Raw genomic sequence first — 27,201 nt, forward strand, 5'->3', positions numbered from 1 at the left:
TGTCCTGGGCGATTGAAGTGTTCTCCGACTGGCTTTTGTATCTTACCATTCCCGATGTCCGATTTGTGTCCATTTCACCTTTTGCATAGAGACTGTCCGGTTTGGCGAATGTACATGGCAGAGGGGCATTGCTGGCACAGGATGGCATCTATCACATTAGTAGATGTGCAGGTGAATGAGTCCCTGATGGTGTGGCTGATGTGGCTGGGTCCTCTGATGGTGTCACTAGAGTAGATATGGGGACAGAGTAGGCAACGGGGTTTGTTAATTTGGGCTTGAGTAGGGACTGGGAGTGGCTGGCTCACTACAAAAGCAATTTTTCCTCTCTTGGTATTGACACCTCCTAAACAATTATTGGGAGTGGACCACATCCCCCTGACTGAATTGGCCTTCAACATTGGTTCTCCACTTGTAAGGTGACTCCCTTCTCTTCATGTGCCAGTATATTTCATAGAATCATAGACTATCAGGGTTAGAAGAGACCTCAGGAGGTCATCCAGTCCAATCCCCTGCTCAAAGCAGGACCAACCCCATCTAAATCATCCCAGCCATGTATCTGTAATTTTCACTTCATACATCTGAAGAAGTGGGGTTTTTTACCCACAAAAGCTTATGCCCAAATAAATCTGTTAGTCTTTAAGGTGCCACCAGACTCCTTGTTGTTTCTGGGAGACCTAGAAGACTGAACAAATATATTGACACTGGCCTTCGTGGTATAAAAATGATAGCCCCTAAGACCTGGTTGGGAGTAGCCTTCAGCCAAGGGTACTGCCTAGCAATGGGATGGGAGAACTGCCAGACAGCTACTAATCCCAAGGTCTGCAGGAGACAATACAGTCCCCCGGCTGATGGAGCGTGTGGCTCCTCATGGTTCCTGTCCAAAACCTAATCTACATTGCCGTTGAAACCCCCTTCCAGGACAATAATAGTCTCAGGGTCACAGCCAACCATGGCCTGGGCAAGTGTCTGCAGAAAGGACGTGTGGTTTTGTCCCAGCGTGTGTGTGTGGGGGGGGGGCGGGTTTCAAGAAAGCGTCCCCTTCCTATTCCTTAACTTGACTACTCCTAGGCCTTAAGGTCAGAAAAGACCATCATGACCATCTAGTCCGATTTCCTGCACGTCACAGGCCACAGAACCTCACTCACCCACTCCTGTAATAGACCCCCTAACCACTGGCTGAGTTAGGGAAGTCCTCAAATCAAGGTTTAAAGCAGTGGTTCTCGACCAAGGGTACACGTACCCCTGGGGTACACAGAGGTCTTCCACGAGGGGTCCATCAACTCATCTAGATATTTGTCTAGTTTTACAACGGGTAACACAAAAAGCACTGCCGAAGTCAGGACAAAACTACAATTTCATACAGACAATGACTTGTTTATGCCTCTCGATAGATGACACACTGAAATGTAAGTGCAATATTGATATTCCAATTGATTTATAATGAGCTGGTAAAAATGGAAAGGAAGCAATTTTTCAGTAAGTGCGCGCCGTGACACTTCTGTACGTTGCTGTCTAATTTTGTAAGCAAGTCGTTTTTAAGTGAGGTGAAGCTTGCGGGGGGTACACAAGATAGATCAGACTCCTGGAAGGGGTACAATAGTCTGGAAAGGCTCAGAACCACTGGTTTAAAGACTTCCGAGTTACAGAGAACCCACCGTTTATGCTAGTTTAAACCCGCAAGTGACCTATGCCCCACACTGCAGAGGTAGGTGGAAAAAACCCCAGGGTCTCTGCCAATCTATCCTGGTGGAAAATTCCTTTCCAACCCCAAATAAGGTGATCAAGTAGACTCTGAGCATGTGGGCAAGACCTGCCAGGCAGATACCGGGGAAAGAATTCTCTGTAGTAACTCAGAGCCCTCCCCATCTAATGCCCCGTCTCCGGCCGTTGCGGAGTTTTGCTATGGGCAGTCGCCGATGGGCCACAGGCCATTGTAGGCAGTCTCCTCATCCCATCCCCTCCGTAAATGTATCCAGCGCAGTCTTGAAGCCGGTTCGTTTTTTTGCCCCCCACTGCTCCCCTTGGAAGGCCATGCCAGAACTTCACACCTCTGACTGCTCGGCAGGTGCAGCGAAAGGGGACCCTGCCCCGAGGCGCTTCCATGCCAAACACACCCACCCTGAAACAGAACAGGATTCGTATACTCCGGAGAGTGCTGTAGGGTGACAGCTACCCCAGCTCCCAGCCCCTCCGGAGCCAGGCCACACTCAGCTCTTCAGGGTAAACCCCCCCCTGCCGTTCAGGGTGACCCCCTTCTCCTCTCTCACTGACCCGGGTTGGGAGATTTCTGACAAATCTAGGCACGGCCAGAGAGCTGGGGAAAGAAATATCCAGAGACAGTTACTGGCTCAGGAAAGGGGAGATGGGTCCCTCACTTCAGACAGCAGAGCGCGATCTGAGTGGGGCCGTTACCCGACCATCACCCTAGGCGTGACATGGTTTAAGCCCAGCGGATCAGCATCTGCACCCGGAGAGCGGGATGAGGAATGTTAGCTCTACCAAAGCTCATTCGTGCCTCAGTGACCCTGCGATGGGCCCAGCCGTTCCTGCTCATACCAGTGTCACCAGCCGTGGTCTCTCTGGGTGGGAGGGTTGCGGGCAGGGATGCTGAGGAACAGAGGCTTGGTCTCTGAGCTCCGCAGGGTGCAATCTCCAGGACGTTCTCCAGACACGCCTAGCATTGAACGTGACGTCTGGATTCTGGCGGATTTGTGGGATCTTCCCTCTCCCTCCCCCAGTCCCAGCCCCACTCAACGTGCTGCATGCCACTGGGGGGAAAGTTCTGTATACGGACCACTGTGGCAACGCCAGGATCCCTGGCCAGGCATCAGAGAGACAGCAGGGCAATCCCTTTTTTCAGCCCTGTCCTGGCCATCCCGACTTTTTTGGCCAAAGTGGGCATTTGTCGCTGAATGGTGATGCCAGTCCAAAGCGGGGGGGAGGCAGGGCATGGGCGAGCAGAGATGCAAGCCCCAGCCTTTGGGAAATACGGTCACCCTAGACAGCAAGGGTGTTAGCTTCTCCATCCCCCGTTCTCACTGAGTGGTTTCACGTCAACTCAGGGCCTCAATAGAAGGAAAAACCTTCTCCCTAAGTCACTTGACTTCAGAAACCCTGTCATGCTTCCCTGCCGGGGAGTGGTGGGAAGGGGCAGGACGCTTACAGATGCCACATCTAAATCCTCAAGTATTGAGAGGCTTTGGAGAACCTCAGAGATCCAAACTCCAGAGTTACAAACTGACCAGTCAACCACACACCTCCTCTGGAACCGGACATACGTGATCCAGCAGCCGCAAAGACCAAAAAATCCAAATTCAGACACACTACAGTATTGCGTGAAATGTATTTGACAGAAAATAAAGGGATAGCAGCCATTTTCTTCTGCATAGTAAAGTTTCAGAGCCCCCCAGCCATGTTCAGGTGTAAACTTTGGAAAGAACAACCAGAACGTTTCGTTCAGAGGTACGAACGTCCTCCGTTCCCAGCGTGTTCGTAACTCCGGTGTTCTGCTGAATTGCCAACCCCAAAGGCTCAGAAACCCTGAGGCAGGCTCACCCAAAATCATGAACATGTCTTTACAATCATGTGACTGTGTCAAAAGACATTTGGGCTTCTTTTTATTTGCCTTCTGCTTTCTGAGTCTTCAGGGCGCACGGGGGTCACATTCTGAAGCTTTCTCCGTAGCCACGAGGGCTAGAAACTTACTTTTTTCTTTAAGAGCGAAGGCTGAAATCATCACATGTCCACTTGACTCCAGGAGCTGGGGCTTTACGGAAAACAATAATCGTCATGAGAGTTGACAACACTGAGGAAGGCCCCACCCCATCTGGTCTCAGAGCTCTGAGACATAACAAGGCTGAATTCCCCTCCTACCTGACTAGACTGGTTTGAGCATTGGCCTGCTAAACCCAGGGTTGTGAGTTCAATCCTCAAGGGGGCCATTTAGGGATCTGGGTCAAAAATTGGGGATTGGTCCTGCTTTGAGCAAGGGGGTTGGACTAGATGATCGCCTCACCTTCCAACCCTGATATTCTATGAATTGGATAGACCTTGTGGCTCCTTTCCACCAGGAACTGTTATGGTGGGAGGTAACAGGTGGCTCTGCTTGCTATCCAGGCTGACCCCAGGTTCTTTTCCTGAGCACATGAGCAAATGTTTAGCCTTTGGGAGACAATGTGTCCCGGTGTATTTAGGGCATCAGTTGTCCTTGGAGAGAAGCCGTGGCAGACAGCCAAGTTGGCTCCGGCTTTGTTCTCTGAATTCAGAGGCAAGATGTCACCCAAAGCAACAACCTGGGAACCAGGCGTCGGGATGGGCTGAGATTTCTGGAGGAGCAGGCTTCCCCTGGGCTGTTTCTCCGCTCCAAGGCAGGTGTATTTGAATAACAACAAATCATACTTAGAATTAGCCTAGAGTCTGCTCGCTATTTCTCCTCCAAAGGTGCAAGGCCCAGGACATCTGTCGCTCAGCCGTGGGGCCACACTGGCCTCAGTAGGGTAATATAATAACTAGAGTGGCAGCAGAGGTTATTATTTAACAGCTTGCAAGAGCGTTTATCTCACAAGGAGGGGGGTGAAACACTGGAATGGGTTCCCTAGCGAGGTGGTGGAATCTCCTTCCTTAGAGGTTTTTAAGACCCGGCTTGACAAAGCCCTGGCTGGGATGATTTAATTGGGGGTCCTGCTTCGAGCAGGGGGTTGGACTAGATACCTCCTGGGGTCCCTTCCAACCCTGATATTCTATGAACCCTAATCTATGAGGCTATGAATTCATGCAATTATTATTCAGCGAGGCAAGGGTCTGGGCTGACGGGGCGCGTCCTGGAGGGAGAGGGGGGATCTCTGAGGCCCTCGGCGCTGGGGGCCGGGGGGGGGGGGGTTACTTGTCCTCAGCCCAGGGATGGGGCAGCAAATGGAGGGGAGGGGCAGATGTGGGGAGGCGGGAATCTCTCTCCCCACTGATGCCCCCTGCAGCTGCAGGCCCTTGCCCAGGGTCTCGCTCTCTCTCCCCAGCCCCCGCAGACACCCCCCAGCCCGGGACGGGGCGGGGGTTTGCCGGGCACAGGAAGGGGCTGGAGCAGCCGGGAGCGGTGGGTGCCGGGAGGAAGGAGGCAGGAATCAGGGAGAACAAAGAACAAGATCATCAGACGCTGGGCGAGCAGCTGCGGCTCCCCCCCCCCCGGGGTCCGTGCTGGGGGGGGGGGAAATCCCCTCATTAACCCCTCCCTGCCCGGCCGGGGACTTTCTCCCGCTGGGACCAGCCCGGAGCCAGAGGCTGCAGGTAATTGACAGAGACCGTGGGAAAGTGACCGTGGGAAAGTGAGGTATGGAGGGGGAGGGGGGTCCCCCCCACCCCGTGTCTGTGTCTGGAAGGGGAGAGATAAACACTCAGGTGGAGGGGGGGGGGGAGACTGTGAATTGCAGGGGATTTGCCTGTAAAGGGGGGGTCAAGTTCCAGCAGATCTTGCCTGTCTTCTCTGAACCCCCCCCCCCCAAGTTTTGGCCTTTTTCTTCCCCATGAAAGCTATAAACTCCATGTCTATTCCCCGCCTTTCCCTCGCCAGCCTGCCCCAGATTTGCCTCCGGTTTCTCTGCACTGGCCCTTTCAAATCGACAAAAGATCTGCAAGTGTGTCCCCCCCGCACACACCCCCCCCCCCACACACACACCCTGGTTTAGGTGGCCAATCGGTGCGCCCACTCCTTCGCTAAATAGCAAGGCAGTTGTGGGGTGCGGCTGCTTCTGGGGTGGGGAAGGCGTGCCCGTTCTCTGCCAGCAACAGGGCAGGGGCACAGGAGGGGGAAAAGGGGGCCGTGCTCCCCCTACGTAGACTGACCAGCCCCCGGTCACCCAGTCTAGGCTTCCCCCCAGCTGCCCAAGGCAGCTCCCCACCCCTGCTGCTGGGCCCACGCGAACTTTGGGCTTCAGTGCCTGCCCTTCGCTTCCCCTGCCCATGTGGGTGGCCGGGCAGTGGGGGAACCATCGCTTCCAGAACATCTCTCCGCGGCTCCATCTCACTGGCCGGACCCCAACCAGCGGGACCCCGCCAAGAGCTCCCAGCCTCCTACGGCTCCCAGGGAAGGTCTGTCTTCAGCTGGCCTCCGCAGGACTTAGCGGTTCGTTCCCACTCCCTCCTTCCGCCAGGATCAGTGCACTTTGCTTTCGCACTCACTACGTATAAATGCAGTGCGGAAATGCAGCCACCTCTTTGGAAAGAGCAGGGGAATTTTGGATAGGAAGAATCTTTTCCTCTTATGCCAAATGCTTGAGTGATTTAATGTTCAGACAGGGCTGCATCTGTGACGGTCTCATCTGACTGTCAAATATAACACCGCAATTTCGAAATCAAAGTCAGTGTTTCTTTTAAAATCAGGACACTAAGGCTCACAGTAGTTTGAAAAACCACTCATCTTCCCCTTTTTCCCGTCCTCTTGTATTAACAGTACAAAGCACTTTGAAAATCCTATAGACTATTCAACCTTCATGTTGTTTATGTTTTTACACTGGATCGGCTTGGATAATTAAGGTAGGTCTGTCCAGTTCCCCTTCAGAGTCTCACGCACACATACAATGATCCATTAAGAACATAAGAACGGCCCTACTGGGTCAGACCAAAGGCCCAGCTAGCCCAGTGTCTTCCGACAGTGGCCAGGGCCAGGTGCCCCAGAGGGAATGGACAAAACAGGGTATCATCAAGTGGGAATGGACAGAACAGGGTATCATCAAGTGATCCGTCCTCTCTCTCCCATTCCCAGCTTCTGGCAAACAGAGGCTAGAGACACCATCCCTGCCCATCCTGGCTAATAGCCATTGATGGACCTAACCTCCATGAATTTATCTAGTTCTTTTTTGAACCCTGTTATGGTCTTGGCCTTCACAACATCCTCTGGCAAGGAGTTCCCCAGGTTGACTGTGCGTTGTGTGAAGAAATGCTTCCTTTTCTTTGTTTTAAACCTGCTGCCTAATAATTTCATTGGGTGACCCCTTGTCTTGTGTTATGAGAAGTAGCAAACAACACTGCCTTATCTACTGCTCCACACCAGTCATGATTTTATAGACCTCTATCGTATCTCCCCTTAGCCGTCTCTTTTCCAAGCTGAAAAGTCCCAGTCTTATTAATCTTTCCACATACGGAAGCTGTTCCAGACCCCTCATCATTTTTGTTGCCCTTTTCCTGAACCTTTCCCAATTCCAATATATCTCTTTTGAGGTGGGGCGACCACATCTGCAGGCAGTATTCAAGATGTAGGGGTACCATGGATTTATATAGAGGCAATAGGATATTTTCTGTCCTATTTTCTATCCCTTTTTTAATGATTTCCAACTTTCTGTTCGCTTTTTGACGGCCGCGGCACGTCGAATGGATGTTTGCAGAGAATTCGCCACAACGGCTCCGCGATCTCTTTCTTGAGCGGTAACAGTTAATTTGGACCCCGTCATTGTGTGGTTCACTGCCCACGCTGGGCAGACTTTACAAACACATGGGCTCAGGCAAACCTTCATTTGGCTTGACGTCCCCCCCCCGGGCTTCTTTCCAGAAGGCCACTCGCATAACCGCTCCATAGATAGGCCCCTAGATAGGTCCCTCTGCCCTCAAAAAGCTTTTGCAAACACCGTGTGGGGAGGTTCAAATGCACAGCAGGGAATTGTTGCCATTGGAAGTCAGACCACACCGGTCACAAAAACGTTTCCGTTCATCCTAGTTTGGCTAATTTCCTTTTAACACACAACTCAAAAAGCCAGCCATATTTAGTGCTTATTTATAAATCTCAAAGTGTTTTACAGAGAAAGGTCAAGGTCATTATTTCCATCTGGGAAATGGGGAAACTGAGGCATGGTGCGGGGGTGTGTGTACAGAATAAACACCCCAACCCGTGGCCAGAGCAGATACGTACCCTCTTTGCAGTTGCTGTCCCAGACCCTGTGATTCTGGCACACTGTACCCATTCATGTCATGTAACCGCGATGGTACTGCGGCCCTGGGGGACTTTCTGTGGCCATTTATGTTCCTGGGTAAATTTCAACAAAAGTGTACGCACAGCTGACGTTCACCCTAATGAGGGTTTCACGCGGGAACAATCAGACCCCGTCGTTTTCCCAAGGGGCGCTCCACCGAAATACACTCGTTTAGCATCAGAATTTGTCTTAACTTTATTCGTCTTACCTAGAGCCGGTTCCTTTGCCATCGGTAAATGGGAAAGGCTCGCTCCTTCAGGCTGACACTTAATGCTTCACACCTGCTCTTCCTTCTGAATTGGGAGCACAGTTGTCATTGAGGGACAATGTTATGTTGACCCAGTGACTAACCTCAACGTAAGAACATTTCTGCCAGCTGATCCAAGTAATTGGTCTCTTATGCAGTGGTAAGCCAGGGCCAGTGAAATACTGTTTTAGCCATTTTTTTAAAAGCACGCAAAAATAAATAAATTACATAAACTGATAGGTAATGGCCAAGAATGAGGTTTATAGGACCTTTACATGAAGTTACAATTTATCAACCGGTGTGGAGCTTGCCTGGAGCATTTCTCTGGCAGATAAGTGACTGTTTTATTGTGGCTTTATCTCCTGGCTATTCAGGTGGTGACAAACCATATTCTGCTAATCATAAAATCGTAGAAGATCAGGGGTGGAAGGGACCTCAGGAGGTATCTAGTCCAACCCCCTGCTCAAAGCAGGACTGATCCCCGACCAAATCATCCCAGCCAGGGCTTTGTCAAGCCTGACCTTAAAAATATCTAAGGAAGGAGATTCTACCACCTCCCTAGGGAACCCATTCCAGTGCTTCACCACCAGGCGTTTCTCCCATCCCCACTGCGCAGCCCCCGGGTCCCTGGAAACCAATGGTTCTCTAATCAGTCTCGGGCACCCGATACTCCAGTCCCATTCCCTGGCCCGCTTCATACCCTGCCTTCCAGCACTGGTAGTCTGACGTCTTTCACTGTCTTGCCTCCACGGGCGGTCAGCTGGAGTCTCAAGCCAGCTGGCTTCCATGTCCTGGAGCTTCAGCCACCTCCCATTGGGAACCTGCAACACGTATCTGCTCCCGTCATCGGTCAGCCCAGACGAAGCTGAGCTGTCCCCTTTTATACTCTGATCCCCTCCTCGCTAGGCCTCTCATCTTCACTCTCAGTGAGATGATCCGGGGCACTTGCCCCTCTGGTTACTGTTCACTTTCGGGGACACAGAGTGGCCTTCTCGGCGTTTTTAGGAGCCCCTTTGGTGACCCGCGCATGGCTGTGTGTTCCCAGCAGAGCTGGGAATAGTTAAATATCCCAGAGTGTCCTGCAGCTTAAAGCAGCTGGCTCTGGGATTTTACTGCTTAGAAATGAGCATGAATACCTTGAACGCTGCATGCCCCGCCTTGGAAAAAAGTTAGAACTGGAAAAAGAACAGAGAAGGGTCGCAGAACTGATGAGGGGTCTGGAACGGCTTCCATATGAGGAGAGATTAATAAGACGGGGACTTTTCAGCTTGGAAAAGAGACGGCTAAGGGGGGATATGATAGAGGGCTATAAAGTCATGACTGGTGTGGAGAAAGTAAATAAGGACGTGTCGTTTACCCCTCCTCATCACACAAGAAGCGGGGGTTGGATGACATTAAGAGGCAGCAAGTGGAAAAGAAGGAAAATTGGAGTTACTTCTTCACACACTGCAGAGTCAACCTTTGGAACTGGCTTTTAGGGGGCCGTTCTGAAGGCCAAACGTATAACTGGGTCGAACAACGAACGACGTCATTTCACGCAGGATAGTCGGTGGCTATTAGCCAAGATGGTCAGGGAGGCAACCCCATGTTCTGGGTCTCCCTAAACATCTGATTGCCAGAAGCTGGGGCTGGATGATAGGGGATGGATCACTCATTCATTGTCCTGTTCTGTTCATTGCCCCTGAAGCCGGCCACTGTCAAAAGACGGGATACTGGGCTAGATGGACCCTTGGTCTGACCCGTGTCACTATTCTTGTGTCTTATACAATCGTAAGACGGGAAGGGACCTTGACAGGTCATCTAGTCCAGTCCCCTGCACTCATGGCAGGGCTAAGTATTAATGAGCTTTACCCTAATCAGAGATTTCCATTGTGCTAGTGGAGAATAGCCGTCCACCACGCTTTTGCTGGGGAGAGACCTTCATTAAAGCTCCCCCTAAGCCCCGCCAAGGTGGGGACGTTCTCCAGCTGGGACTAGCCCCAGGCGCTGCTGATGGGAACTCCTGACCCAGAAACTCCCAAGGGATTGAGAGAGACCTCTCCACTCCCTATATGTCTGTGAGCCCCAGAGCTGCTCCCACCATTAAGGCCAGAAAGGATCATTAGGTCATCTCGTCCGACCTGCTTCACCCAGGCCCTTCCATTTCTCCCACGCACCCTGTACTGCGTCCAATAACTTGCTTTTGGTAACACGTCTTCCTGCCTGGGATCCCCCTTCCCAGCACACGCAGAGCGGGGCCAGCGGCGGGAGAGAGAAAGCCCCCAAGAATGGGATGGTGACCACGCCTCCCATCTAGAGGGTGGAAGGAGAGAGGAAAGTGGGGGAGAGAAAGGGACTGAAGAGGAGAAATGAGTGAGGGGGATTGCCAGACTCCCAGACACACCTGCTGCACCATCCCTGGGCACAACCATGTTCCTGTGAACAAGGTGAGGAGCAGAGAGAGGAAAAACCAGCCCCTGACTCTCCCTGTTCCCCCTGCATGCTGCCCTGGGGATAGTGTCAGGGGGAATCCCCCCAGAGGGGCTCCTTTGGTTCTGCTCTTTCCTAGCGTTGGATTCAGACCCTGTCCCTGGGAGGGATTAGAAATGTCTCTGTGGGTTTAGTGCTGCAGAGTAAGGTTAATGTTTCGCTCCCTGCGACCAAGGATCAGGGACGAGAAAGGGCCGCAGCAAAGCCAGGGAAGGAAGGGATCCCCAGGAGAATGTGGGGGGGGGGCAGTTCCTGCTGGAAGGAGAGGGGCAGTGAATACATGGGAGGGGGGCGCTTCTGGGCAGTTGTGTCTGGAGGTGGGAAGGGGAGGAAACCTACAAGGTGGAGAAAGGGAGGGGGACAGGCTGGGACTGGTTTAGTTTGAGGCTTAGATTCTGTGAACAGACCCTGGGGGTTTTAGTGGGATTTGTGAAATGGGAAACAAACCCCCTGGCTGCTGCAAGATCTGAAGGGGGCACCCTCCAGGGAGGCTTAGGGAAGCTGCCCTGGCCCCTCACATCCAGCTGCTCTCAATGAGGAAGAGGTTGGGCTTCCTACCAGGGAGCTTTCCCTGGACCCTGCTCGGGGCTCCATCTCCGGTATCCGTCTGTGGCTAGTAGGTGTGTGATGGATCTGCTCGGAGAGACGAGGGGCTCCTCTTCGCCCCTCACCCTGGTGTTTCCTGGGTGCTCTGAGCGGGTGGGGGTGGGACTCTGTTGATAACGAACCATCCAGAGCTTTCATTTGGTTGGCTCCTCTCCCCCACGAATAGTGGGGCCGTGAGTGGGGCAGCAGGTCCTGAGTGTGGGGCTCTGGCTCTTTCAGGGGCCGGTGACCTTCGAGGCGGTGGCTGTGTATTTCACCAGGGAAGAGGGGGCTCTGCTGGACCCCGCTCAGAGAGCCCTCTCCAGAGACGTCATGCAGGAGACCTGTGAGAACGTGACCTTGCTGGGTAAGGATTCCCGTCCCCTCGGTTCTTGGCAGGGGAAATGCAGGGTTAAGGTTCAGGTCGTCCTCACAATGCCACCTTAACTCTGCCCAGTTTCAGCATCGCCCCGACCTGCCAGGGACACACACACACTCGCCCTCTGCCCTCCCCTGCTACCAACCGTTCCGGGAACGGAGCCCAGGAGCAGTACCGCACAAAGTCTAACCCTTTCCTTTTGCTCCGATGATATTTGGGTTTCTTTCTGTCATAGCAAACAGAAGCTGCCTGCCCCTGGCCTGCACTCAAACCCTGACTCTACTCCACGGGAACCGGCTCAGGCGTGCAGAATGAGGCCACCCCTTTACCCTCGCCGGCAGGAATCCTCCGGAGTCGTCACCTTCACTTACCCCTCGCACTGCAGAGCACGAGCATGCGTGCCCCTAGACCTATCCTGACACAATCTACTACACTCAGCATGGCCACGGGGCAGACCCGGTCCCTCTGGGGTCACCCGCACCTCCCTCCATACCGCAGTCCCAGCTCTGCCAAGCCGCCCCAACTGCTCCCTCCCCCATCCGATTACAGCTACGGCTGAGCCCGTGCACGCAGCCGGAGGGCATGCCGATAAATGCTGGGATTCCCGTCTGTGAACACAACACAAACAGTGGCATGTTCTCTTAGTCCTTCCTCGTATCTATTGTAGATTGATAGATCTGAGTGCCGGAAGAGACAATCGGGCATCTAGTCTGACCTGTATAACAGGCCATCGAATTTCAGCCGGTCACGACTATACTGAACTGACTACCTTGTGTATGACTAAATTATCTTCCCATCTTGACATCCTTCAGGAAAAGAAGTCTCCAGTTCTTGTGGTCATTAGTTAACCTTTGCAAAACCTTACTAAACCATTCCCAGTGGCTCTTACTCTCAGGAGTTGTGTGTGTGTGGGTGGGAGCGGGGGGGGTCAGAGTTAAGGTTACACTGTGAGGGTGGTATGTACTTGAGCTCTTCATTTTCTGGTTTCCCGAAGTCTACGTTTAGCCTTGTCCCTATGGTGAAAGGCATGAGACCACACTGGGCAACTTGACTTTCCTTGAACGTAGTTTATGGGCATTTAATTTCCTTGATTTTTTTTTTAATTGATGCTTTCGATACTATACCAGTGTCTACACTCGAGCTTTTGCCAGAATAGACATGTTGGATGCGGGGAGGGGGATTTTCCACAGCCCTTATCAACAGAGGGATGAGAGCAGACCATGTCAGAGTCTGCGCGTGTGTTTTCAAGGACTTTTAAAATATTGCTCTGAACCCAGAAATGTTGGTATCCGAGGGCAAAAACTTCCAAGAGGAACTCCTGCGGGACGCAAGCGAAATGCCGAATGCACAGTGCCTGAAAGGTATCAGTGGCAGGGCTGAAATCTCTATCCCCAAGTGCATGGGTGCCAGGTTCAATGGCCCCAGTCTGTTCTCTCGGTCCAAACCATTATTGTGATTGTAGATGACTGGAAATATTGTGGCTAATCAGAGAAGCCTCGGCCTCGCGGCTTTTCATGCACACGTCGCGTGCCTTTCAATCGCCGGCTCCTCGCTTTTCCGCGTGCCAAACTCCTCAGTTAGTCACTTTTGCGACGCTGCTTCCCCGTCGCGGCAGTGGGGTGGCGTGTACTAGCTGAGAGACGTGGCAAGTGATTGAGATCAGTCAGATAATTAGAACTGTAGTTCAAAGTTTTTTAGAACTTTTTGAAGGGGCGGGGGTTGTATTTTAGGGGGGAAAGGGAAGGAGGAGAATCCGGGGAACTACATCCTCACCTTGCCTCAGGGTTGTCGGACAAGATGCCCTCTTGATGTCCTTTTCAGAGCGGATTTTACGATTTATCATCCTAGCCCTTCACTTTGCCCGTATCGCGCTGTGGAGAATGTGGGCATTCTTAATTAATATTCTTTTGTCATGAACAATATGTATGACTCAGTTTCCTCTCTCGTTTTGCTTTGTTACCCACTGGAGGTGAAGGCGTTAATTCCTCCTCTGGGACCGGGGAATTAACGTCTGTTGGAGTAAGGTAGGCCTGCCCAGGTTGGCAGGGATACGCTATAAGGAACTGTCCATATATGAATGGAGTGCCCTGGAGAGACACAACGACCGGGCATCGGTTTGTGATGACCGTGAGCCAAGGGACCATCTCGGGACAGAGGGACTAGGTTATAAACAAACAGGGCTTCCAGTTAGCTCCTGCCCAGGTAGGGCCGGCTTTAGGTGTTGGCGACACGGGTGCCTGCCCGGGTGGTAGAAGAGGGGCATGATGCCAATGGGCAGAGGGGCGCCCAGAGCGGTGAGTGACAGTGGGGAGTGCAGTGAATGGGCAGAGTTGGGGGGACATAAGGGGTGTTGCCCCCCCCCCCCCCAAACTCACAGAGGTGATGCATTTCCCGGATTTCTCCCTGCTTTGTCCGCATGGAGGAACGTTCAGAGGGGTGAGCGGTGATGCGCAGAGTGCATCCCCCCGCCCCCAAACATTCCTCTGTGCCCTCCTAGGGGGCTCTGGGGGGCTTGGGGGGTGGGGGGGGCAAGCAGCAACACCAGGTGCTCCATGCATCTAGGGCAGTTTCCCCATGTGGGTGCAGAAGGGGTTCGGGGGCTCAGACGGGATTATTCATGATTATTATTTCGTCTTTTACAAATAATTTCAGACATACATCTCAGCTCAAAACCACCCTCAGTTTTATCAGTGGCTCCACTCTCTGCTTCTCTGCGCTAGCCCGAGATGGGGTCCATCTCCCCTTCCGTCTGCCAGGGTTCGCGCCTTCCCTTACGTTATTTTTGGGAGCATGCAGAAACCTGACTGCAGGAGCCAAAGATTTGATCCATGTAAGGCAGGGGTCTCAAACTCGAATCACCAGGAGGGCCACATGAGGACTCGTACGTTGGCCCAAGGGCTGCATCACGCCCCTCCCCCCAGCCCCCACTCTGCCCCTGCCCACCGGGTGCGGCAGGGGGCTCAGGGCAGGGGGTTGGGGTGCAGGAAGGAGTGCGGGGTGCAGCAGGGGGCTCAGGGCAGGGGGTTGGGGTGCAGGAAGGAGTGCGGGGTGCAGCAGGGGGCTCAGGGCAGGGGGTTGGGGTGCAGAAGGGAGTGCGGGATGCGGCAGGGGGTTGGGGTGCGGCAGGGGGCTCAGGGCAGGGGGTTGGGGTGCAGGAAGGAGTGTGGGGTGCAGCAGGGGGCTCAGGGCAGGGGGTTGGGGTGCAGAAGGGAGTGCGGGATGCGGCAGGGGTTTGGGGTGCGGCAGGGGGCTCAGGGCAGGGAGTTGGGGTGCGGGCTGCAGGAGGGGTTCGGGTTCTGGCCCTGCGCCGCTTACCTTGAGCGGCTCCGGGGAGGCAGGGGTGCGCACCGGGGCCAGGGTAGGCTCCCTGCATGCCCTGGCCCTGGCCCCCTGTGCTCCGGGAAGCGGTGGGCACCCTGTCCATGTGGCCCCAGGGGGATGGGGAGCAGAGCACTCCATGAGCTGTTCTTGCCTATGGGTACCTCCCCCGAAGCTCCCATTGGCTGCGGGTCCCCGTTCATGGAGTTCTCTGCTCCCCTTCCCCCCGGGGGCCGCGGGGGCAGTGTGGGGCCCTCAGCACCATGGGGTTGGCAAATCTGCAGGCTGGATCCAAAGCCCTGAGGTGCCGGATCCGACCCCGGGGCCATAGTTTGGCCACCACTGGCCTGGAGGTAGGCTAGGGCCACAGCGCGCTGGGGAGGGTCCAGGGGGGGGGCCCCCACGGGGAGCTTGGCGGGCCGCAATAGCCGCTTTGAACTCATGAAGGTTGCAAGGATCCGTCCCCCGCTCCTGCTGTGGTTTGGCAGTTCAGAGTTTTGGAGCCGCTCTACATTGGTGTAGATTTGTCTGCCAACCTTTCCAAGGTTTGCTGCTGTCGGGATGAATAAAGAACACTTCTATGTTCTTCCATACTTCAGTCTCTGTATCCTGACGTAAAATCACCAGGCCAGGCTCATGTTGTCTATACACCGCACGTATTGTGAGAGAGAAAGCGTGGTTTCTTGCCAGTTCTGAGACAGATGTTGCAGATGGGCTGATTTAGTGGGGGCTTGGTCCTGCTTTGAGCAGAAGCTTGGACTAGATGGCCTCCTGAGGTCTCTTCCAACCCTGATCTTCTACGTGTGTTAAAGCTAGAACGTACAGGTTCCCGACAAATTAATTCCTAATACAGGGAACTTTTTTTTCAGAATAAGCTCTGGCATCAACTTTCGCCGCTTTGATTAGCCTAATCAAGTGATGATTCTTGTAAAGGCGTTGTCCCCGATTTAACTGTGTTTTCTAAGTCCAGAATTTTGCACTTGTTTATATATTTATATTCTTTTTATTCTGTAGCTGACGTAGAAGTTGCTAAGTTATGCAGTTATCACAACAGAACCCCCGCCGAAGCAAGCTCAGTGTGGTCTGTGTTCGGTTTGACGGGTTTTTTAAGCCTTCATCTTGTGAGACTCCAATTTTTTCAGTTACGGACAGTGGAAATTCCAGGAGCAGATGACGCAGTGTCCATCACGTTTTACTGGAATATGTGAAAGAGCGTACTTCTCTTTTAAATGACTTACTCCTGGTTTGTTTGTTTGTTTTTAAATTTACAAATGCAAAAACGAAATGGGTGAACTAAGTTTTTATTCTGTGTGTTTGCAGAGTTATTTGAAAGCAGTAACAGACCAGCCCGAAGAAAAGCTGACCTATAAAGGATCCTCTCTCATGGCATCATATTAAACCAGCCCGATAGAACTTCTCTGCTCTATCAAGTGGCATCTTTTACAATGTGCAGACAGATCGGTTCTTCTTTAAAGCATTTCAAAGTTAATTTTTTTTTTTTTTTGCCCAAATCACAGGATGTGACAAATTTCTTGTAACTTGGCCGTTCTCTCTGGTTTTTGCCTTCAGACCCGGGCGTCCAGAGAATGGCGGCTGCTGGCCGGGAGACCAGCTCTGAAGGCCGCGCTGCCCCCATCAGCAGCCCCGAACGAAGGGTGGTCTGGTATCTGGTGTATTGCCATACTTACTTCTGCCCTGTTGGAGTCTGAAGCAGAGATCGCTCAGGACAGTGGGGGAAAGTGGTTGGGAAACAGGAAATTTTGGGGAACAGGTAGCGAAGAGGCCTGCAGGGACTGAGAGCGGAAGCGAGAACACCGGGAGCAATTGCTTCTGGAGACCCAGGAGGTGGAGAGGGGTGAGACCAGTGGGAGGAAGGGGAGTGGGTCTCATAAAGAGTGACCGGGCTAGCTGCACCCTGTCCCCTTCCGGGTCTCTCTGAGTGCCCCCCTCAGCTGTCAGGCCGCAGGCTTTTCCCTCTCCTGCAGTGGAATTCTGCAATTTTACCATGACCGACACCGGGCCCTGGGCGACAATAACTTACGTATGAACCTCACTTGCCCAGCAAATCAGGCTGAGTGCAGATACCTTCGTCCGTCTGGGGTCAGTGTTGTAGAGTGACAAAACAGGCATCTTCAAACCCTAGCAGTGTTTATTTTGGAGAAGGAAAAAGGGATGCCCTGGGGTTGCCTCCCATAGAGACGTTCGAAGGGGAGAACCCAGTCGAGGCTTGGAGAACAGCCCATATGGCAAACAGCCAGGCTGGGAGTAATGTGTCCCAGTGCCCAGAGTTGTTTTCCCACCAACTTACGCAGCATCACCTTGTGGGGTCCATTAAACCTCTCCACTCGCCCGTCGGTTTGGGTTCATAACCTGCTCCCAGGCTCGGCTCAAGGTGGGGTCCTCCCTCTGTTCCCTGATGAGTCCCTGTCGTGCTCCAGCTCTGCGTGGGCATCCTTCATGGGGGTCTCCGCATCAGGGTATGGGTCACCTGAAGTCTCGGTGGGGTTGGATGGCCACTCTCCTGAGTCAGGCTCTGATCGGTGCCCAAGTAATCCCCAGCTTGCTAGCCCTTTCTTCCCCTCTTCTGCGGGTCGACAACTGTATTCACGTAGGATCTCCTGGATCCCCAGCCAGTCCTGTCCCAGGACCACAGGGTCGGCCAATTTTGGGGGCTGCACCCACCTGGAGAACCTAGTCATGGTGGCTAGTTTCCAGACTTACCCACGCGGTCGGATATGGCCATATGTCCCCGTGGATATACTAGAGATGTGTCTCAGTCCCTGCCAGTCTAGGTTTGGTACTGGGCCGGCCCGGATAAGCGTCTGGCTGCAACCAGTCTACCAAGGCTGTTGTGGAGATCCCGTCGACTCGTATGGGGGTCAGGAGTTTCTCTGGACCACTTTTCCGGGCCCAAGGGCTGGCTATGCACACCTGCCCATAACTACAGTCCATATAGGGGCAGTCTCGCCAAAAGTGCCCCTCCTGGCCACACTCATAGCAGCGGTCTTGGTTCCTCTTGGTCCCCAGGTCTGCCTTTTGTCAGGGCTGGCCCCCCTAACAGATCCTCCTCTCTCTGGGCTGTAGGTCGGCTGGCTGGCTGGCCATCTTCGGTTGGGGTTCGGATTAGCAGGTAGCATCGGGGCATGCGTTGTGGGTCCCCTGGTTGGAGCGACTGCGTCCCCCCTCAACTCCCTGCTGGGCCATCCCTCTTGCCCAGGCTCTCGGGTGTACAGGGTCACGGTTTTGCCCCCCTAGGCTGCCAAATAGTCTTCCACCAACTTGACGGTCTCAGCCAATGTCGCTGGCCGACGTCGCTGCATCCCCTCCTTCCCCCACGCACACTGGGGAGGATTTGGGTGAACTCTTCTAAAGTGACGGCTTCTGCCACCTGGGCCCCGGACCGTTTCGTGGGCTATGGTTCTCGGCGGAAAGTTTCGGGGTTGATGCCGGTTTGATCCAAGATGGCTCTGCTTTCACCTTCTCGTAGCTCAGAACGTCTTCCGGTCCAGATTCCGGGATGCCGCGTGGGCTGGTCCCATCAGGTATAAGGCCAGGAGGGTGGCCCAGGGGCCACGGTAGCCACCTGCTCAAAAGTCACCAGAAACGCCTCCAGGTCATTGCCAGGCCCCACCTTTGTGAGGTTTATTGGGAGGCTGACAGGTGGGGTCCCTTCTGGCAGCCCAGCTGTGGCAGGGGAAGGTGATCTTGTTAGTTGCACCTGCTGGACCAACTGTTCTTGTCGCACCCGGTGTTGTGCGGCCAGCTCTTGTATCATCTGTTATTGCTGGGCTGCTGCAGTTGGTCACCTGCTGCTGGGGGTTTTCCAGCAGCCGTTTCAGGAACTTGCCCATCTCCTTCTCGGGTCAGAGTGACTGCTAGTCAGGACAGAGGGGTCGTCAACTCGTCAGCTGTCTCGCCTACGGGGCCTTTCAGTGGGAGCCGACTGGCGCCCGCGTTCTCCACTATGCGTCGCAGGCCCTGTACACCCCGTCCATCTTTGGGGGCGGGGTGAGGGTGCCGCTGCCCCCCAGTTAAGTCCGCCTGCCTGCCCTTAGCCTCAGGGCAGTACGGCCCAATGGCCAGAGTCAATATGGGCACCCTCTCACTCAGACTCGGGGGGCCTAGTGGCCAGAATCAATTCAATTTCCCTCTCCCTTGGGCTGTATGGCCTGGTGGTCAGAGTCCATAAAACAGCCCCCCTCAGCAGGACAATGCAGCTTATTGGCCAGAGTCAGGGAAGTGGGCCACCACCAAGGAGGGGGTGGTGGCCAGGGTAGGGGGACCGGGGCTCTCCCTTTCCACCGTCCAGGGCCCTGGTAGTGGCAAGCATCTGTGCCACGGAGTTGGCAGGGATCCAGCTGAAACACAAAAGCTGGGTCACTAACTGGGTCCACTGCCTGGCTCCCCTGGGCTTCTTCCTCCTGTATCCCCTGATGCCGTGTCCGTGACGTCTTCAGGGTCTCGCTACCCCTGGTGACTCTGGCCTCCACAGGGGCATCCGCAGGTATCCAGGTGTCCAGTGCCAGGGGGACTTGCCCTCTCTCTGGCATCTTCACTTTCCGGCACATGGTTTTACCTTCTTTATGTTTTAGTAGCCCCTTTGATCATAACTAAGGCTCCGTTTTAGTAAAAGTTCTGCACCGGTCACGGGCCCTAAACAAAAATTCACAGGCCCGTGACCTGTCCATGTCATTTACTAAAAATACCCGCCGTGACAAAAACTTGGCTGGGGGGCCAGTCCGGGGGCTAGGGAAGTGGGGGCTGCTGTTACTAGGGGGGGTTGGTGAGGCTTCCTACCGGCTCCGTCCCTGCAGAGTGTTGTGTATCTTTGGGTACCTGGTGAGCTGACCCTGGGATTTTACTGGTCTACCGTGGACTGTGGTTGAACTAATATATAAACCTATACATTCAGCCGATCTCCCCTTTCTTTCCAATTTACAAACTTGATATCATTTCCCACCTGGAACAAAGGGAAGAGTTTTGGGCCCCAGAGGTCAAAGGAAAGAGAGATCCTTAGAGTTCGCTATACTGGTGAGGAGACATTAAACAAACTCAGAATCTGTAAGTGTCCGGAGGAAAGAGCTGGGATTCCACACAAAGACCATGAGAGCTTTCTAAGTTCAGGAGTCTCCTCAGCAGGTGTCTAATAAGTTGTAACTTCAGGGTACATATCACTCATGCCCTCCTACTGATTCTGACTGACACCTGGCAGTCCCTCCCTCCCTTCCCATTGAGAGCTTGGGTGGGATCTTGAGGCAGAATTGATCCCTTCCTCTCTCCCATAGAAGGGAAGAGTTTGGGGGAATTCGGATCCCGATTTTTATTTTCTCTCACTCTAGCTCTTATTTTGGTTTGCCCCTCCCTTTTCCTGAGGCTTCTCTCTGCATCCCAACAGGTGATGGGACGGTGAGTAAGAACAAGGAGCAGAAACCCCAGCATGAAGACGCTGAGGAAGTGGAACCAAATGGGGTATTATCACAAAGATCCAAAGGGAAAGTGTTCAGGAGTAATGAGCAGCGAAAAGCCTGTCAGAGTCAGGAGACGCCGGAGAGCGAACGGGGAAACCAGAAAGGGGAGAATGTATGTAAACCGATGAATGGGTGGGGAACTCAGAAGGACCTCAAAGAAACAGTAACCCAGCAGAAAATACTCACAGAAAAGAGAAAAAATACATGCACTGAGTGCGGGAAACATTTCAGTTACCACTCAGGCCTTGTTAGACATGAGATAATTCACATGAAAGAGAGACCCTACGAATGCAGTGAATGTGGGAAAAGTTTCACTCAGAGCTTAAAACTTATTACGCATCAGAGAATTCACACAGGGGAGAGACCCTATGAATGCTGCGAGTGTGGGAAACGCTTCACTCGGAGATCAAACCTTTTTACGCATCAGAGAATCCACACAGGAGAGAGACCCTATGAATGCAGTGAGTGTGGGACAAACTTCACTGACAGTTCAGCCCTTCTTAAACATCAAAGGATCCACGTAGGAGAGAGACCCTATGAATGCTGTGAGTGCGGGAAAAGCTTCACTCAGCAAGCAAGCCTTCTTACACATCAGAGAATCCATACAGGGGAGAGACCCTATGCATGCTCTGAGTGCAGGAAAAGTTTTACTAGGCGCTCAAACCTTATTACGCATCAGAGAATCCACACAGGGGAGAGACCCTATGAATGCAGTGAGTGTGGGAAAAACTTCACTGAGAGCTCAGCCCTTCTTAAACATCAAAGAATCCACACAGGAGAGAGACCCTACGTATGCTGTGAGTGCGGGAAAAGCTTCACACGGAGCTCAAACCTTATTACTCATCAGAGAATACATACAGGGGAGAGACCCTATGAATGTTGTGAGTGTGGGACAAACTTCATTGACAGCTCAGCCCTTCTTAAACATCAGAGAATCCACACAGGAGAGAGACCTTATGAATGCCGTGAGTGTGGGAAAACCTTCACTCAGAGCTCAAAACTGGTCACACATCAGAGAACCCACACAGGGGAGAGACCCTATGAATGCTGTAAGTGCGGGAAAACCTTTATTCAGAGCTCAGACCTTATTAGACATGAGAGAATCCACACGGGGGAGAGACCTTATGAATGCTGCGAGTGCGGGAAAAGCTTCACTCAAATCTCAAGCCTTATTACACACCAGAGAATCCATGTGGGAGAGAGACCCTATGAATGCTGCGAGTGTGGGAAAAGCTTCACTCAGAGCTCATACCTTATTAGACATCAAAGAACCCATAAAGGAGAGCATTTATGAATGCTGTGGGTGTGGGAATGGCTTTACTCAGGGTTCAGCCCTTTTTTATCATAAGAAAGTCCTCACCAGAGAGAGATCCTCGCAGTGCTGTGAGTGCGGAAAAAGATTCACACAGAGCTCAGACCTTACTACGCATCAGAGAATCCACATATGAGAGAGACCCTATGAGAGTTATGAGTGCGGGAAAAGCTTCACTCAGAACTCATCTGTCATCAGAGAAACTGTAAGGGGGAACAACACCATGAAACCCTTGTCTAGAACTGTCAAACTTTTTTTTTTTTAAGTCTTTTGCTGTTTCCGACATGCAATGCAGCTTGCACCGTTTGCGTCACCATAGTCCCTCAGCTCCCCCAGGTGAGTGGCCCACTTTTGCCTCTTGCAGCTCAACCTTCTTTGGGTTTCAGAGGAGCAGCCGTTTTAGTCTGTATCCTCAAAAAGAAAAGGAGGACTTGTGGCACCTTTGAGACTAACCGATTTATTTGAGCATGAGCTTTCGTGAGCTACAGAATGCATCCGATGAAGTGAGCTGTAGCTCACGAAAGCTTATGCTCAAAGAAATTGGTTAGTCTCTAAGGTGCCACAAGACCTCCTTTTCTTCTTTTGGGTTGAATCCCATGGTCCTTTCTATCAACCCCATTGTCCTATGAGTCTTAGAAGTATGTGTCCTTCCTATCAGGAATGTCCAGGAATGTCTATCTCCTCAGGTGGAGGACATAGCTATGACCTCAGCTAGCTAAATGGAGGTAAAATTTACTTGACCCCGATCACCATGATTTCCATGGAGTTAGCTAGTTTGCCTTCGCTTTTCTTATGTAAAAAAAACAACAGTTCTTCCTGTAAAGCCATGTATACTGGCTGGGGTGATCTAGAACATTTCCTCCTCACCTGACCTAACCTCCATCACATTTCCTAGTCTAAACAAACCTGGAGAATCACATTTTTACTCTTCCTACCACTGCAAAGTTGTTGTTCGAGTCACCGTGTACCCCTTTGAGGAGAGATTGTCTCATTCCCCGTCCTCACAATGCCCAGGGTTGCGCTGAACTGTAGTTGTTTTTCCTTCCATTTTTCTCATTTAAAATAAATGTTAATATAACAAAAAGCAGGAGCGGGGTGGGAAGAAAAGGATATGGGATGTGTCGGAGGGATCCCCTCCTTCCCCATCACTCCAGAACTCTAACCTTCCATCTCAGCCATGCAGAGGTTATCTTCTTTATGGAATCATACAATCATAGAAGATTAGGGTTGGAAGAGACCTCAGGAGGTCATCTAGTCCAACCCCCTGCTCAAAGCAGGACCAACCCCAACTAAATCATCCCAGCCAGGGCTTTGTCAAGCCGGGCCGTAAAAACAGCTAAGGATGGAGATTCCACCACCTCCCTAGGTAACGCATTCCAGTGCTTCATCACCCTCCTAGTGAAATAGTGTTTCCGATTATCCAACCTAGACCTCCCCCACTGCAACTTGAGACCATTACTCCTCGTTCTGTCATCTGCCACCACTGAGAACAGCCGAGCTCCCTCCTCTTTGGAACCCCTCTTCAGGTAGTTGAAGGCTGCTATCAAATCCCCCCTCACTCTTCTCTTCCGCAGACTAAATAGGCCCAGTTCCCTCAGCCTCTCCTCATAAGCCAAGTGCCCCAGCCCCCTAATCATTTTCATTGCCCTCTGCTGGACTCTGTCCAATTTGTCCACATCCCATCTGTAGTGGGCGGACCAAAATTGGATGCAATACTCCAGATGTGGCCTCACCAGTGCCAAATAGAGTGAAATAATCACTTCCTTCGATCGGCTGGCAGTACTCCTACTAATGCAGCCCAATAGACCATTAGCCTTCTTGGCAACAAGGGCACACTGTTGACTCATATCCAGCTTCTCGTCCACTTTAACCCCTAAGTCCTTTTCTGCAGAACTGCTGCCAAGTCATTCGGTCCCTAGTCTGTAGCCATGTATGGGATTCTTCCATCCTAAGGGCAGGACTCTGCACTTGTCCTTGTTGGACCTCCTCAGATTTCTTTTGGCCCAATCCTCCAATTTGTCTAGGTCACTCTGGACCCTATTCCTACCCTCCAGCGTATCTACCTCTCCCCCAGCTTAGTGTCATCTGCGAACTTGCTGAGGGTGCAATCCACACCATCCTCCAGATCATTAATGAAGATGTTGAACAAAACTGACCCCTGGGGCACTCCGCTTGATACTGGCTGCCAACTAAACATGGAGTCATTGATCACTACCCGTTGAACCCGAAGATTTAGCCAGCTTTCTGTCCTCCTTATAGTCCATTCATCCAATCCATACTTTTTTTAACTTGCTGGCAAGAATACTGTGGGAGACCGTATCAAAAGCTTTGCTAAAGTCAAGATCTATCATGTCCACCATTTTTCCCATATCCACAGAGCCAGTTATCTCACCACAACCTGACTGCCTTCTGGTCAGGCATGACTTGCCCTTGGTGAATCCATGCTGACTGTTCCTGATCACTTTCCTCTCCTCCAAGTGCTTCCAAATGGTTTCCTTGAGGACCTGCTCCATGATTTTTCCAGGGACTGAGGTGAGGCTGACTGGTCTGTAGTTCCCCAGATTGTTGTTCTTCTATTTTTTAAAGATGGGCACTATATTTCTCTTTTTCCAATCGTCCGGGACCTCCCCGATTGCCACGAGTTTTCAAAGATCGTGCTCAATAGCTCTGCAATCACATGAGGCAACTCCCTCAGCACCCTTGCATGCATTAGATCCAGACCCATGGGCTTCTGCATGTCCAGCTTTTCTAAATAGTTCTTAACCTGCTCTTTCACCACTTGAGGGCTGCTCAGTGTCACTAGGGCGGGAGATCATAGATTCATAGAACTGGAAGGGACCTCAAGAGGTCCCTCTAGTCCAGTCCCCTGCACTCATGGCAGGACTAAGTATTATCTAGACCATCCCTGACAGGTGTTTGTCTAACCTGCTCTTAAAAATCTCCAATGGTGGAGATTCCACAACCTCCCTCGGCAGTTTATTCCAGTGCTTAACAGTTAGGAAGGTTTTCCTCATGTCCACCCTGGACTGTCCTTGCTGCAATTTAAGCCCATTGCTTCTTGTCCTGTCCTCAGAGGTTAAGAAGAAGAATTTTTCTCCCTCCTCATTCAAACAACCTTTTATATGCTTGAAGTTGATGAAAGTTTCAAAGGGGAATTCAAATGGATCGAAAACAGAGTGTTGTAACCCGGGGTTCTTTCAACCCAAAGCTCTAGGTAACTTTATTCTGTGCCGGGGGTGTCAGGAAATAAATCCATGGAGACATGGCCACCCAACCAATAGCTTGCTGGCACAAACAATACAGTACAAGAGTGGTCTCAGTTAAAGCTTTATTTTATTGAGTCTCAAGCACTTACACACATCTGCAACATGCGAGCAAAACACCCCCAACCCTCGATAGTTACCAAAGTGTGGTGTGGCTCTCAAGCGGTGCATTGGCCCATCTTTCAGCTGCCCTTGGGAATCCTGCCTTTCAGCTGCCCTTGGGAATTGTATCCATGAAGAGATCCCAAAGAGTCCAAACCTCTCACCGCTTCTTTATCCTTGTTGGTAGACAATGACATATCAAGCAAAAAAAACCAAACCATGTTCGGTAAGCCATTTCAAAACCTAAGTGAGAGGTTTTCTCTGCTTGCTAATTAGCCAGATGTGTTCCTGTAAATTTTGCATGTCTTGAGGCCCTGACGGACACCTCTGAGAGGGCAAATGTAGACAGGCCTCTTGCTTTTCTCCTAAAACATAGGCCCCAGCACATCCAACAGCGATTTCATCAGGGAGGGACGTAGGTGCAGGCAAAGTTTGAGCCAGAGGCTCCCTTCCTTCCTGGCTTTGTCATGCACGGAATGGGTTCCCTAGGGAGGTGGTGGAATCTACTTCCTTTGAGGTTTTTAAGGTCAGGCTTGACAAAGCCCTGGCTGGGATGATTTAGTTGAGGTTGGTCCTGCTTTGAGCAGGGGGTTGGACTAGATACCTCCTGAAGTCCCTTCCAACCCTGATATTCTATGATTGTATGATTCTCTGCTAAGCTGCACTCCCTCAAAAAGGCCCACAAGTTTTGGCTGCTGTTAGCAACACGTATGGTCATCAATTTTTCACTATTGGTACTGATCCATCAAAATCTCCCCATACAGTGGGAGTTTAAATCCCAGTTTCCATCTATTGGTAAAGCCACTTCTGGGAAGTTTGGCTGTTTTTTCTCCCTATATGAGGATGCCAAAACTTTGCGAAATAACATAACTCAATAATGACAGTGCTGAGTGAAGCAGGTTTGAATGGATCAGTGGAGAACATGATGGGAGAATCTCTTGCCCTGATTCCGAGTCATCAGATGTAACCTGCTCTGGAATTTCACTTGACTCTTTCATTTTCATGTCGTCTACCTCTCTGCAATGTGGGTTTCTCTCTTTCTGGGCTGTTTGGTCACCCACATGGCGATTACTTTAGATTGACAGGATGTTGCTCAGATTTATTGGAGATTTTGAGACAAATGGCTATTTGCTAAAATGATTTCTCACTTTAGTTTGGCTTTCCCCCCACCCCTGCATGATGACATGGAGAAAATTCAAGCGCAGTTCAGTCAGTAGGAGAGAATGCGCCAATCTACTGGACATGCTAACAAAAGAAAGAGCAGTGATTTAAAATCTCCACTTGGAAATGGTGAACAACAGCAGACCCCAAACTGGAACTAACTGAAGGAAGTGCAGATGATCCCAGAGGAGTACTAGTGTTTAATTCACTATTAGCTCAGATGATCTGGGAAGAGAATTCCACAGTAAGTGACTTGGCACTTGGCAAAATGTTCATATAATTGGTTCCAAAAGCATTTGTAACCCTACAGAAATCTCTCCTAGCTGATCCAATGATATGGGAAACGCTGCCCTTCATAATGCAAATGTGGAGGAAATAGAAGTAAGGGTTTTTTGTTGAATTTACTCTTTGTAGGTGAGGCAAATTTGTATAAAATGAGATCAGTGTATAAAATGAAATAGTTGCAGAAAAATAACTTTTTTAATAGAAACTCCAGCTTTGGTAACTTACAGAGATCCCGACCCAGGCCTGTATCTAGTCCCTAGCCTAGATCTGTGCCACCAAATAAAAGAAACACTGGGCATGTTTAGGAAAGTGACTCTTCACTAACACTGCTGAGATTTCAAGTGGTCTGGTAAGGGTTCTACTTCAGAGAAGTGTAAATTTACCCTCGTCAAGGGCAAGGATTTGGAAAGAACTGGCATAGAAATAATATGCACACACTTCTTGGTTTTCACCCAGTAAAGGTAGCTATGGTGACCAATGACACAAGGGAAATTGAACTAAGGAATGGTGTTCTAAAAACAGTGTCACTGATTACAGTCCCAAAAGATGTCATGGTTAGCCTGAGAACAATCATCCTTCACTGTTTGGATTCAAAATTTCATGAGGCAAAGAGAGAGAGAGTCCTTTGGAGGATATTCCTTCCCTGTGGATCCCAAA

The 27,201-nt window shown here is 51.6% G+C and overlaps 1 protein-coding gene across 1 annotated transcript; it reads left to right on the forward strand.

Annotated features, from left to right (window-relative positions):
- The first annotated feature begins 5,103 nt into the window (after nt 1-5,103).
- On the forward strand, nt 5,104-23,015 carry LOC311514124 (uncharacterized protein). Its single transcript, XM_084616531.1, has 3 exons — nt 5,104-5,280; nt 11,497-11,623; nt 20,349-23,015. The coding sequence occupies exons 2-3, from the start codon at nt 11,590-11,592 to the stop codon at nt 21,713-21,715; spliced, it is 1,401 nt and encodes a 466-aa protein (XP_084472657.1). The 5' UTR covers nt 5,104-5,280; nt 11,497-11,589; the 3' UTR covers nt 21,716-23,015.
- Nucleotides 23,016-27,201: the final 4,186 nt, after the last annotated feature.

The sequence above is a fragment of the Lepidochelys olivacea genome (genome assembly GCF_965140295.1).
Source record: "Lepidochelys olivacea isolate rLepOli2 genome assembly, chromosome: 28".
In the NCBI taxonomy this organism is placed as follows: domain Eukaryota; kingdom Metazoa; phylum Chordata; order Testudines; family Cheloniidae; genus Lepidochelys; species Lepidochelys olivacea.